Here is a 14448-nt window from a genome sequence, read left to right as displayed (position 1 = left end):
AGTCCATCTCCGCCTTTAAATCTCCTCCTACTCTCCTATTGGTTAGAGAGTAATACCCCACAGCTGTTGGCTTGCACGCCTACTGAAGTCCGTTGTTCTCGACTACAGTACCCAAGATGCACCATTGTGAGAAGGCAATGCGTGGGGAAAGACAACGTGACAGTCAATGTTCACGGGGAAAGGTAAATGTTATTGAGATGGCTGGCCACATTTGGAAATTGTGTCGTCTGACTTCCTCTGGTCCCCACTGGCGTTCCAGCCCCTCCTGCAGTAACCAGGCGGGCTGCGAGTCGAAATGCAATGATTCTCGGCTCCTCGTACAGTGACGAGCTGCTCCTGGCAACAACCCTGTCCCTTCCCTGCAGTCCGAGGCGGGCCGGAGCTACCAATCCCTTGGTTGTAGAAAAAATCAGCAGCAGCTGTACCAGAAAACGCTCCGGCCTCAAAGTGGAACGGGGCCTCTGCAACACGCTACTGGCCAGCGTGTATAAACATCCAACAAGGCTCCTCCAATACAGACAAGCAAGAGGCCACACGGGGGAATCCAGATGGAAGCCTTTAATTGACACTGGGCATGATACACGATGTATTTCGGCGACCATTCGCCTCATCAGATGCCTCCGTGAATGCAGCACCAGTCCATCTCCGCCTTTAAATCTCCTCCTACTCTCCTATTGGTTAGAGAGTAATACCCCACAGCTGTTGGCTTGCACGCCTACTGAAGTCCGTTGTTCTCGACTACAGTACCCAAGATGCACCATTGTGAGAAGGCAATGCGTGGGGAAAGACAACGTGACAGTCAATGTTCACGGGGAAAGGTAAATGTTATTGAGATGGCTGGCCACATTTGGAAATTGTGTCGTCTGACTTCCTCTGGTCCCCACTGGCGTTCCAGCCCCTCCTGCAGTAACCAGGCGGGCTGCGAGTCGAAATGCAATGATTCTCGGCTCCTCGTACAGTGACGAGCTGCTCCTGGCAACAACCCTGTCCCTTCCCTGCAGTCCGAGGCGGGCCGGAGCTACCAATCCCTTGGTTGTAGAAAAAATCAGCAGCAGCTGTACCAGAAAACGCTCCGGCCTCAAAGTGGAACGGGGCCTCTGCAACACGCTACTGGCCAGCGTGTATAAACATCCAACAAGGCTCCTCCAATACAGACAAGCAAGAGGCCACACGGGGGAATCCAGATGGAAGCCTTTAATTGACACTGGGCATGATACACGATGTATTTCGGCGACCATTCGCCTCATCAGATGCCTCCGTGAATGCAGCACCAGTCCATCTCCGCCTTTAAATCTCCTCCTACTCTCCTATTGGTTAGAGAGTAATACCCCACAGCTGTTGGCTTGCACGCCTACTGAAGTCCGTTGTTCTCGACTACAGTACCCAAGATGCACCATTGTGAGAAGGCAATGCGTGGGGAAAGACAACGTGACAGTCAATGTTCACGGGGAAAGGTAAATGTTATTGAGATGGCTGGCCACATTTGGAAATTGTGTCGTCTGACTTCCTCTGGTCCCCACTGGCGTTCCAGCCCCTCCTGCAGTAACCAGGCGGGCTGCGAGTCGAAATGCAATGATTCTCGGCTCCTCGTACAGTGACGAGCTGCTCCTGGCAACAACCCTGTCCCTTCCCTGCAGTCCGAGGCGGGCCGGAGCTACCAATCCCTTGGTTGTAGAAAAAATCAGCAGCAGCTGTACCAGAAAACGCTCCGGCCTCAAAGTGGAACGGGGCCTCTGCAACACGCTACTGGCCAGCGTGTATAAACATCCAACAAGGCTCCTCCAATACAGACAAGCAAGAGGCCACACGGGGGAATCCAGATGGAAGCCTTTAATTGACACTGGGCATGATACACGATGTATTTCGGCGACCATTCGCCTCATCAGATGCCTCCGTGAATGCAGCACCAGTCCATCTCCGCCTTTAAATCTCCTCCTACTCTCCTATTGGTTAGAGAGTAATACCCCACAGCTGTTGGCTTGCACGCCTACTGAAGTCCGTTGTTCTCGACTACAGTACCCAAGATGCACCATTGTGAGAAGGCAATGCGTGGGGAAAGACAACGTGACAGTCAATGTTCACGGGGAAAGGTAAATGTTATTGAGATGGCTGGCCACATTTGGAAATTGTGTCGTCTGACTTCCTCTGGTCCCCACTGGCGTTCCAGCCCCTCCTGCAGTAACCAGGCGGGCTGCGAGTCGAAATGCAATGATTCTCGGCTCCTCGTGCAGTGACGAGCTGCTCCTGGCAACAACCCTGTCCCTTCCCTGCAGTCCGAGGCGGGCCGGAGCTACCAATCCCTTGGTTGTAGAAAAAATCAGCAGCAGCTGTACCAGAAAACGCTCCGGCCTCAAAGTGGAACGGGGCCTCTGCAACACGCTACTGACTCTTATACAACCACTCTTTCTTCAAAACACCTTGGCATATATATATATACTTGGAACTTTGTTGTGCCTCATTCTTTGTGTCAAAATTGAATGTCGGGCCAGGATCCGGCCCCCATGCAGAGCACCCACAACAGAGCGCTCGGAGTCGTGTGGATCACTTTGGAGGACCATATATATATATATATATATATATATATATATATATATATATATATAAAACATATTTAAACTTTACAGAAACACACCTTCACTGGATGATGTTATCAGTGATGTCATTTGAGATGTCATCAGTGATGTGATTGACCATGTCATGAATGATGTAATATGTGACCTCATCATCAGTGCATTGTGGGGACCCGAGTTATAGTTAGCTGAATTTCGCTGGTATTGTACAAGTGAAATATCCAAATAACTATAACATCCCTGAAACCTATGGGTTTTTCAGTGAAAAAAAAAATATATATTTAAATATTTACATCTGTACATACCCTGTTGCCTCCATCCATATAATATATATTTAATATGGGCTTTGGGGTTACCGCACATGGGCGGTAAAATTCGATGCTCATGACTTTGATGAGCATTCCTCTGGAAGAGAACTAGGATTACAGGTAAGTAACTTATCCTTATAAGGCATATACTCCATATTGAGCAATATTTGTACACTAGTCTGATTTTCTGTTTTACACAGCAGTCTCTTTTGTTCTCTTCCCTCACAGGATTTTAACTCAGTTTCCATAATAACCATGTTTCTAGTAGTCTCTGCCTACAGTAGCTGAAAAGTTCACAAGACCTTCTTTAAACAGCATACTAGCTTCACATTAACTGTAGCCAGTGTGGTTGACTGTTACCAGTTCCAAGCATATACCAAACACCATATCCTTTTTGTATCTTTCCAAAGCCAATCCCAGAGGTAGTTACTTTTTTGGGGACCCCTCCTCAAGTACAACGGGCCAGGGTATCCTTCCCTGCCCTTTTATACTTTATTTTTTAACGCAACTCGGGACACAGGAATTGAGCTCTGCGAGTCCTAAAATGGCAGCTGCAACATTTTCATTCTGGTTGGGGACAGTCAGTCAGATTGTATGTCATTAGCGATAAATATTGCTGACATGACATGAACAAAGTGGGTGTACCCAAACTGGTAGCGACTGAAAGCAGTCGCTATCACAGCTATCGCCTATTATCAATACCCGTGACGCGATAAAAAAAAGTGCGTTAACCGCGATTAGCGACAGGATTTTACAGCTGGTACAAACCTGACTTAGCCATAGTAGTCAATGGGGGGTGGATTCTATGGCTAAGTCCCCACCTGCCTATTAGTGAGATTTTCCTTAGCAATAGGATTTTTATCGCTGGGAATCTCACGTTATAGATGGGATTCGCCGCTATCTCTGGATTCCTTATCGCCGTGGAGATAAACGTTGCTAATACTGCGTTATCTCCGTAATGAAATCCAGTGATAGAAGGCAATAAAAAAAAGAGAGCTAAGCGTGGTTTGTGATAATTTTCTCAAGTTGTTGCTAACATGCCCTCAGTTCATAGGTGTATTTACTCAAAAGGAAACATTGCCATAGGGAGGGGTTCCAAGTCAGGCCCATTTCTACCAATCTTTTTCTGTCCTTGTGTTACCTATTCCAGTGGCAATGGTAACTCAGGATTGGTGTGGCAGAAATACTACTTTTTATGGAATGTTTGGGAATAACATGCAGAATTTGCAGATTCGTATATGTTTTAGCCTGGTGTTTCACCCCGATGTATTAGCTGCTTTCAATAGCCAAGATTTGTAAGTGAAACATCTCAACTTGTACTCCTAATAGTTCCAGGAATATCCTTTACCAGCTGCAGTGGGGTTATCAGGATAATCACAATGAGGTTCTGAGACTGTTTTTTAGAAAATATCAGGATAATAGACACAAATTATTGCATTTCTCTATCATGTTGAAAGTTTGAGTGATAATATATGTAACATTGTGGTACTGATGCTATTTCCTTAGTGCCAAAGAGCACTGGCTGCTGGATCTGTTTTAATCTGATTCATGCAGTGGCATCTTATCATCTGCATTAAGAAAGAATTTCTTGGCATTTGAATCACTGCAGCTATAGCTTTTAGACTAATGTAACCATATTTTCGAACCTGAGGGAATACCCTGCTTTTGACTAACTTGAAGGTAAGAGGTCTTTAACATTTTGTTATCCATTACAGTAGTACTCAAAATTTACTTTGAAGGTGCAGGATATGAAAATGAAATGAGTTGGAAGCCAGAAGTTAAGAAAGATGTTGTTTGTGTCTTGTGCCCTTGTTTTGTTTGTTTTATGTAACTTAGGGCCACAGGTTCATCCGACCGCTACACCGCAGAATGGAGACCGCCTGATGTAGTCGGCAGTTCCGTTCGCCTTATTATGATATGACTGCTGTATAGGCGGTCAGAAACATGCAGTTTTCTATGGCGGCTTGTGCTGCGGCTCGGAAAAGGACGCAGCAGAGAAAGGCATGTTTGCAAACATCCATACACCATGTGCCAGCAACCGTGTGGTGCCTGGCACATGGTGCATGGATTTTTGGAGGGCACCACATGTGCCCCCCTTGGCCACATAGTGGTGGCCCACTAGGTATGGGGGCCCTACTAGGTGCCCCCAAAATCCCTTTCTGACAGCCTTTGCAAGGCTGTGGGACCATGATGAAAAGGCACTGAGAAATGGACATCGCAATCCTTACGGCTGTGTCTGCACAGCACAGCCTTCAGTAAGGGGATTACTGTCCGAATGGCACCACAACGTGATCCTTGAGCTTGTCAGAGGATGCGGTCTTTCCCCCCACCTGCTGCGCTCTGACTGCCAGTGTCTTAATCCGCAGGTCGTACCGTTTTCTGGATGTCAGGAAGACCGCATTGGTGGTCCGGCAGACATAATAAGGCCCTAAGATTCTTGGGGCAGACCCTTCATAGATCCCCCTCAAAGATCAGACATGTCTAGTACATTGTTAAAGTATTAGGATATTGAGTGCAATTTCAAAATTGCTTGTAAAGCCTATGGCTGTATTGGGATATTTTTTGAGTGTGTGTTACAATAAAGCATTTACCCAATTTGTTACAACTTTCTCTTTTGTGCCAGGCCAGTCTTTCATATTTTGGGTTACGTTGCGAGCGGCCATTCAAGTGTCTATTCAGACCTGCCTTGAAACCTTGTAGTTTTGGTTAAAATTCTTTGAAAATTGTACTGTCAACAATACTAATTGGCCTCTTTATTTTGGGCTTGTTCTCGCTGCTCCTTTCTATTTAGGATAGTGTTCAAAGTAGAGAAAGTTATTTTCCTGGCGACTCCTTTGATATTATTTTTATATCAATCAATCAATCAATCATACCATTTGTATAGCGCACTACTCACCCGGGAGGGTCTCAAGGCCCTTGGGGGAGGGGGAATGCTACTGCTCGAACAGCCAGGTCTTGAGTTGTTTCCTGAAGGCGAGATGGTCCTGGGTCAGCCGAAGGTGGATGGGGAGGGAGTTCCACGTCTTGGCAGCCAGGTAAGAGAAGGATCTTCCTCCGGCGGTTGCTCTTCGGATGCGTGGTACGGCTGCGAGGGCGAGGCTGGTGGACCGTAGCTGGCGGGTGGGCGTGTAGAAGGTCAGGCGGTCGTTGAGGTACTTGGGGCCCAGGTCGTGGAGAGACTTGTGTGCGTGGGTGAGGAGCCGGAACGTGATCCTCTTGTCTACAGGGAGCCAGTGCAGGTTCCTCAGGTGGCTGGAGATGTGACTGCGTCGGGGGACATCCAGGATGAGTCGGGCGGAGGCGTTCTGGATGCGCTGGAGTCTTTTCTGTAGCTTGGCCGTGGTTCCGGCGTAGAGGGCGTTTCCGTAGTCCAGTCGGCTGGTGACGAGTGCCTGGGTGACAGTCTTCCTGGTCTCGGTCGGGATCCAGCGGAAGATCTTGCGAAGCATACGCAGGGTGTTGAAGCACGATGAGGAGACGGTGTTGACTTGTCTGGTCATCGAGAGGGAGTAGTCCAGGATGAAGCCCAGGTTGTGTCCGTGGTCGGTTGGCTTGGGTGCGGTGCCCAGGGCTGGGGGCCACCAGGAGTCGTCCCAGGCGGAGGGGGAGGATCCCAGGATGAGGACTTCCGTCTTGTCTGAGTTCAGTTTCAGGCGGCTATCCTTCATCCACTCGGCGACGTCTTTCATCCCTTCGTCTAGGCAGGTTCTGGCAGTGTCGGGGTCTCTGGTGAGGGAGAGGATCAGCTGAGTGTCGTCGGCGTAAGAGATGATGTTGAGGTTGTGCTGGCGTGCGATGGCTGCAAGCGGTCTCATGTAGACGTTAAAGAGAGTGGGGCTGAGTGAAGATCCTTGCGGGACGTCGCAGATGACTTTGGTGGCCTCGGAGCAAAACGGGGGGAGGCGGACTCTTTGTGTTCTTCCGGCGAGGAACGAGATGATCCACTCCAGTGCCTTGTCTTGGATACCGATGCTGCTGAGGCGCTGGACTAGGGTGCGGTGGCAGACAGTGTCGAACGCAGCGGAGAGGTCCAGGAGGATGAGGGCCACTGTTTCCCCTTTGTCGAGCAGGGTCCGGATGTCGTCGGTGGCTGCGATGAGGGCGGTCTCGGTGCTGTGGTTGGCTCTGAATCCGGACTGTGAGGGGTCGAGGGATCCGTTCGTCTCGAGGAAGGTGGTCAGCTGTCTGTTGACGATCTTCTCGATGACTTTAGCAGGAAAAGGGAGGAGCGAGATGGGGCGGAAGTACTTGAGGTCGGTGGGGTCCGCTGTAGGTTTCTTCAGGAGTGCGCTGAGCTCTGCGTGCTTCCAGCTCTCCGGGAAGTTGGCGGTGTTGAATGAGGTGTTGATGATGTTCCGGAGTTGGGGTGCGATGGTGGATTCGGCCTTGTTGAAGACGTGGTGAGGGCATGGGTCGGTCGGTGATCCGGAGTGGATGGTGTTCATCGTGTGGGCTGTGTCTTCGGTGGTTACCGTGGTCCAGGTGCGGAGGGTGGCGGTGGGGGCGTTGGTTCGATGGTTGGGTGCGTGGGTGGTGCGCCGAAGCTGTTGTGGATGTCGGCGATCTTGCGGTGGAAGAATGAGGCGAGGGAGTTGCAGAGGTCTTGTGACGGAGTGATGTTGTTGGTGCCGGTGCTGGGGTTGGAGAACTCCTTGACGATGGTGAAGAGCTCTTTGCTGTCGTGGGCATTGTTGTCCAGTCGTTCCTTCAGGGATTTCTTCTTGGTGGTGCGGATGAGCCTGTGGTGCTTGCGGGTAGCGTGTTTGAGGGCGGTCATGTTGTCGGTGGTCCGGTCGAGGAGCCAGGCTTTCTCGAGGGTGCGGCAGGTCTTCTTGGATTCCTTGAGTTCGTCGGTGAACCAGGATGCCTTCTTGCTTCTGGGTCTGCTGGGAGGGTTCTTTAGTGGCGCGAGGTCGTCGGCGCAGGCGGTCAGCCACTGGGTGAAGTTGCGGGCTGCTTCGTTGGGGTCCGGTGTGTTGGCGGGTGGGCTCTGGTTGAGGGAGGTGGAGAGCTGGTCCGCGGTGATCTTGCTCCAATTCCTGTGAGGTACATCTAATGTACTGATACTGTGTGGTTTTACTTTGAGGTTGAAAACAATGTTACAGAACATCTATGTAAGGCACCAGACACCAGTCATTGTTCTCTAAATAAGATTATTAGATACCCCTTTTGTGGATTCCTCTTAATATTTCTTATACTACCGTCATTATTTATATAGTTTATTTAATCACAGTTCGAATTGTATTTCTAAAATTCTTGCAATGTATTGCATTGCTGGTCTACATATGAATCAATATACATAAATATACATTTTCTTTTTTTAAATCAAAGTATGAATTTAAATATTTTTCAGCAGCATTAAGTGTAGGTTTATAATCTAGGACTGGCTAACGTGTTTTCTTTGCTATTGCGCAGTATGACTGGTGCTCCTGGATTCCAAATGCTCCCCCTACGATGAGAAACCCACCTCCAACAGAGAAGGGGGTTGTTACCATAGAACACATCATTGAAACACTACCAGACCGAGGTCGCTCTTGCTGGCATCTTGGCGCAGTGTGGGCATTGAGCCAGTTCCAAGAAAATGAAGTAAGTCAGGATGTTTATAGTAAATATTAATGTAAAAAGTGAACATACATTGCACTAGCTGTTGGTAATATAACTTTCTCTGATAAAACATTTAAATACTAGGAGCATGAATGTTGTTTTCCTTGATTATTCAGGGTAGCACTTAAAACCTAAATTCTAAATCGGGCAACTACCCTGTTGGAGCAGAAAAGTCTAAACATGGTAAATATGTGTACCCTTGCCCTGAGTGCCCAACTGTACTCTAGTCTGGATGTCTAATGCTGATTTTATTTGTCAAAGGCAAACACAGCTTGTGTGTGCATCATGATAGAGGCCTGTTTCACAGGTTGCTGTCTTGTTGGACCGGGATGGACATCCAAGGTGCTACTCTCATAGCGATGGAAGGCTATCATCTTCACCAAGAGTTAAGCAGCACAAGCGTGGTGGTGGCAGCATACCGTGAAGTGATCAGTAGTAGTGAACAGAAACCTTTCACCCTGTGTCACTACAGGGAGGCCTACAGGCTCACTTAGCTTTTTCAAAGTTGTGCTGCTGAGTGTATTACTCATACTTGGGAGATGTGGAGTGTACCACAGCACAGGAGTAGTGGCTCTGCACTGGTTGTATGTGTGCTTGGGAAGGGTACCGAGCAAGGATACAAGGCGAGAGCTGTACTGTATAGTGCGCGAGAAAGCCACGCCTTTGGCCCTACCCCTGCCTATGGAGGCCCATTTACACATGCGTGTCCATGCAGCTGAGTGCTGGCACTCGAAACTACTTGCTTTGCATGCATTGTGTGTCTAATTTCCTTGTATGCGGGTCTTCCCACAGTGTTTGGGAGGTGCCTGGCTCCTGGTTCTCACTACATAGGGCCATCTTGCTTCAGGTGTTTTTACTATGTTTATGATTTTAAACTTCCTTACCTTTTGTTAGTTTATATCTCATTTGCCAGTAGGGAAGCCTGGGACAGGATCCGGCGGTTGCTAGACCCCATTTTGTGGTTTTGATTTTTCCACTTTTTGTAACTACTTGGGCTAGCAGCGCCGAAGCGCAACTAAGCCACGCCCCTGGTCTCGCCCACTCCCTTTGGAGGCCTCTTTACGTGGACACACGCAGCACATGGCACTCCAGAGGCGTGCCTACGGCAAGACTGACAGAATTTGTCCGTGGACGGCCCACACGCAGTGCCAGCCCAAACCCCCCCCCCCTGTCAGTTTGGGGTCGGGGACCACCTCACTCCTGACTGACTTGTGCGAGGCACTGTTAGCCTACAGGTGCACAGGTCAGTCTTCTGCATGTACAACAATCGCTCCTTTGTCCTGGCCTTAGGCCCCCAGGGTTTTCTGCCTTGAATGTGGGGCATTGATAGGTGGCCCTGGGTTTGATCCTCTGGTATGCCTGTGACCGGTATACATCAAAATGGTTCTTATGTGTCTTGTGTGCTTACTAATGTTAGTGGCCTCATTAAGCATGGGGGGGGAGTTATTCTTATTTTGTGACACTTATACTCCTGGGTTGATTTTCATTACGGATACCTGGTCGGATTCTGCCTCCATTCTTGATTTTCTTGACCTTACTCCCCCAGGTTACCTCTCCTTCAGATTGGACAAGGTAGGTAAATGGGGAGATGATATTGCTATCTTACACAGGTCTGAGTTCTCGGTTAACTGCTCCCCTCTTGAATCCTCACTCTGTGAAGCCACAACATTCAGTGCTTGCATATCAGGTAATTAGTCCTTTAGAGGTATGTTGTTATATCGACCACCTGGCTCTGGGCCTATTTTTGCGCAGGTTTTAGTTGTCTTCTTAAGGACTAAATTGTATAGAAGGACTTCACGGTCCTTGTTGACTTCAATTTTCATCTTGAGGCCCTTCAGGACCTGGAAACTGCAACTCTATTGCAAACAATGGATTCTTTAAGATTGTTTTAATGGGTGAACAGTCCCACACATCAGGCGGGCATACCCTTGTTGGTATTTTTTCTGACAATTCTTTTTTGGGTAGTGTAATGTAATGTAATGTAATGATGTCTTGTAAAGCGCATGAATCACCCCACATGGGGTATCTCCGCGCTGTAGACCGCTGGGGAACCCGTCCTGGCTTTCCCTGTGAGATGGTCCCTACTGGGTATCTCCAAGGTGAAGCCAGGCATCCCCGGCGTATGTGGGGGGCCGTTGTGGAGATGAGGCAAGCTAATGCCCAGAGTTGCCGAGTGTGATCCCTGGTTAGAGTAGGCACCGAGGTGAGAATTGTCGAGTCCGCTGACCCTGGTCCACGACCCTGCCGTGTCGGGAATTGAACCCTGGTCCCGGACCGTCCTCTGCTTCCGGGTCTGCCGCCTCTAACCAGTGAGCCACACCACTCTCCCCCTCCCCTGGTCCTATCACAGTGCTGTTTAAAAAAATATATCTTTTGCAGGCAGTCCGGTCCTGTATCTCCCGCTAGTCCATCCTGGACCCTCTCTATTGCTTGACACAGGCCTCAAGCAAATGAGTTGTCTCAATTGCTTATTGATACCGCACCTGGCCATCGAGAATTACACACATTGGTTAGAGGCCATTTCCATCACCAGGGCACCGGTAAAAAAGGATAAGATCAAGAGGTATCGGGTCACCGCCCCTTGGTTTTCTGAGGAGTTAAGGATGCTGAAAGAGGCCTGTAGGAGGCAAGAGAGATGCTGGCACTTAAACTATTGCAACAGCAAAAAGGACACATATATGATCTGCCTATCTAGCTCTATGGCCTTGATTCATAAGGCATAATCTGGCTATTTTATAAGAAAGATAGAGCTTGCAGCAATTTCTTCTATGGAATAATTCTCTACAATTAAATAACTTACTTCTGCCACTGCCCCTCTACCTAAAAATGCTGACAATCTCTTTGCAATTCAGTAGCAAATGCCTTCTGCATTGAGGTAGAGGATGTTTTCAACACCTTTTCATCACTCTCATCTGTCACTCAGCCGGACAATTCTTCTCTGTTGTCAACTAATCTAGGTACCAAATTCAAAATTATTTTTCCACCTGCAACCAATGAAGTTATTAAGCTGCTCATGGCCCCTAGGTCAGGTTCTCCAGATAATCTGTGTTCCCTTTCACAGGCTAGCTTAGCTGCTGAAACTATTCGGACCAGGCTGTTTGATATTTTTCAGTTTATGTGCCTTTCAGGTTATTGCCCTTCCACTTGGAAGAAAGCAGTAGTGTTGTCCCTCATTAAAACACCTTCTCTTGACTCAGTTATCAGCCCATTTTCTGTCTCCCACTGCTGGCCACGATTTTGGAAATGGTGCTAAATGCACAATCGGAGGATTATATTAACACCATAATCTGGATACTATACAATTCGGGTTCCGGTCTGGCCACAGCACGGAAAGCGCTCTTATTATGGCTACAGAGGAGATTAGGTCAACTCTCGACAAGCTACTGATGGAGCGGTTGAGCAGGATCGGTGTAAGTGGAACAGCCTGGGAACTATTGAATTCCTTTCTTCCACTGCAATCGGTCTGATTGGTCTGATTAGGTGGGTTCTACTCTCCACTATTCTCCCTTCCTTGTGCGGTTTTCCAAGGGTCATCTATCAGTCCTCTTCTATTTAACATACATGTTACTCCCTATGCTGATTTGATAAGATCATTTGGATGTGCACTGACGTTGTATGCCGATGACATACAAATTGCTGTGTCACTGGCTACAGAGGACAGAGGAGTGGCAGCGAAATTTTCTGCGATTGTATGCAAGCGTTGGGACATTGGCTGGCAAGGAATTGAATTAAGTGAAAACTGAAGTACTGGTGTTCGGAGCCCAGCCCTCTTTTTGAACCCCCAATTGGTGGTCTTTGGAGCTTGGTCCCTTTTCTTTACCTGTTAGATGTGTTAAGAACCTGAGAGTTTTAAGAAGTAATAAACTCTCTTACATGGACCAAACTAATGCTGTAACATCAGGCACATTTTTCATCTTAGAAAATCTTTCCTTTTTTGCAGTGCCATCTCTAAAAAACAGTTGTCACCTCTCTTTTTTTTCAAAGATAGATTATTGCAATGGACTTTATCTCAATGCCAATTAGCAGGTTCATAACAAGTTACAAACCATACAGAATGCTGCTGCTAGGTTTTTGTGCAAAATTCCCAATCATCAATCTGTCTCCAAATTCATTTCCAAACTTCTGGCTCCTTGTCAGACAGAGGGTGACTGTTAAAGCCCTGTGCACTGTACTTAAGGCACTGCATGGGGTAGGCCCTGACTTCCTGATGAGGGGTCTTACTTGTTGCCTTGGTCTCTGCATTGGGCATCAGCCATATTGTTGACAGTTCCCAGATTTAGATATGTTAATTGGGGTGGTATAAGCTTTGCACTCTGAGCCTCCCAAGCATGGAATGCCCTTCATATACATGTACATATACATGTAAAAGCTCTGCCGAGTCTTCTGACTTTTATACAGGTGCTAAAAACTTGACTCTTTTCTATGTCTTAACTGTCTTTTGATCTGTTCCTTTTTATGAGCACTCAGTTAGTGCCAAGGTGCCCATTTGGGCATGCGAGCGCTATATATGCACACCTAATTTACAGGTGAGATTAGTGCATGTGCTGAGTTTATGTATGCCTGTGAGGAATATAAAACCTGAAAGATGTAGTGCTGTGCAGTGTGTGCACAATAAAAAGATTTGGCTGTGCACTGATAGGGCTGCAGCCCTTGTGCACGACTGTTATCAGCTACCCTTATATGCCAGGAGAGGGCTACCATAGACTTGCCAAGTATTGAGTGGTGTGCGGAGGACACGAGTCCTCACCACCTCGTTCTGGTGACCCCATATGCCAGATGGGGCCACTGTTGAAGTAGTTGTGTGACCAGCATGGCAGGGCTCATGAACACCTCATGCCAGGAGGGTCCCTGCCCATGCCCTGAGTGGTGACTTCGCGTGCCAGGAAGGGCTGTTGTGGTGTGGGCAATTGCACCTTAGGAGTCCACGTTGCAGCTATAAGATACTGCGGCAACCCAGTGTGCCAGGGGAGGCTACTGGGACTAAACCACCAAGAACTTCGGGCCGTCCCCCAGGACGGGTGTGAGGCTGTGAGTAGCGGAGCTAGTCGCACTAAGAAATCTGCCTTTACTGACCCCAGAGGATCAGGGAGATGTCGTGGAGAATGACACGCCCTGTGGGTCTTCAGTCGAGAGGAAAAAGATTGAATTATCTTGCTGGGGAGAACTTGACTTACTGCATTGCTGTAAGCTTGAAGCTGCTCCGATCGCTGGGGAGGGCCGGCCATGCCACTCCAGAGAGTTTGTCTGCTTCCCCTGGACGCTACTGCATGTTCTATGTGGAGCCCGACTTCTCCGAGCAGGATATGATCTTGTGAGGGCCCATGCCGAAGGCACCCACTTTAACTTTAAATGCTTCCATGCTGCATGAGCGAGTAAGACTTGAACTAAGGCCTGGTGGGTCCCGGGTGAATCGCTGCTGAACGTGCTAACACTTTTCTTTTTCTTTCACTTTTATTTAAAGAAATATAAAACAAACAACAAAATCAAAAAACAAAACTTTGCATGAATCTAGACTTCAAAAAAGCACATTACACAATACAATTATATATATAGGCATTAGGCAGTGTTACAAACAAGACTCATCACCGATCCATATTGAAAGCTGTTAAATATCTTCATCGTCCACCACTAGGGAGGGAGGGAGGACAACAGGAGTGCATAACAGACCTCTTCTTTATTCCAAGGGCCACATATTTTGGTCAATTTTTGTGGGCAGCCTTTACTTTCATAAACCACCCTCTCAGCTTGCATGCACCAGTCCATATAGGATTCCCAATTACTGTAGCTCAACTGTACATCAACCATCCATGTTCTAGCTATATTGCATTTCGCCACCATGCTGCCCAGGGTAACCCAGATCTTCTCGGTCTGTGACAAGTCAATGGTGTCCCAGATATTAAGGAGACACAGCCGGGGGGAGCCGGCTACAGTTGAAATACAGACACGAGACATACCAGCGACAACTT

General features: G+C 48.0%; 1 protein-coding gene across 1 annotated transcript in view; it reads left to right on the top strand.

Annotated features, from left to right (window-relative positions):
- The window catches only part of ALOX5 (arachidonate 5-lipoxygenase), an 835151-nt gene that overhangs the window by 749194 nt on the left and 71509 nt on the right, over positions 1-14448 (top strand). The window contains exon 13 of the mRNA XM_078643116.1: positions 8294-8464. Within this exon, the coding sequence (XP_078499242.1) occupies positions 8294-8464 (171 nt within the window). The remainder of the gene's footprint in view (positions 1-8293; positions 8465-14448) is intronic.

Source organism: Lissotriton helveticus, chromosome 5_1 (assembly GCF_964261635.1).
Source record: "Lissotriton helveticus chromosome 5_1, aLisHel1.1, whole genome shotgun sequence".
Classification (NCBI taxonomy): domain Eukaryota; kingdom Metazoa; phylum Chordata; class Amphibia; order Caudata; family Salamandridae; genus Lissotriton; species Lissotriton helveticus.
This window is presented reverse-complemented; position numbering and strand designations above follow the sequence as displayed.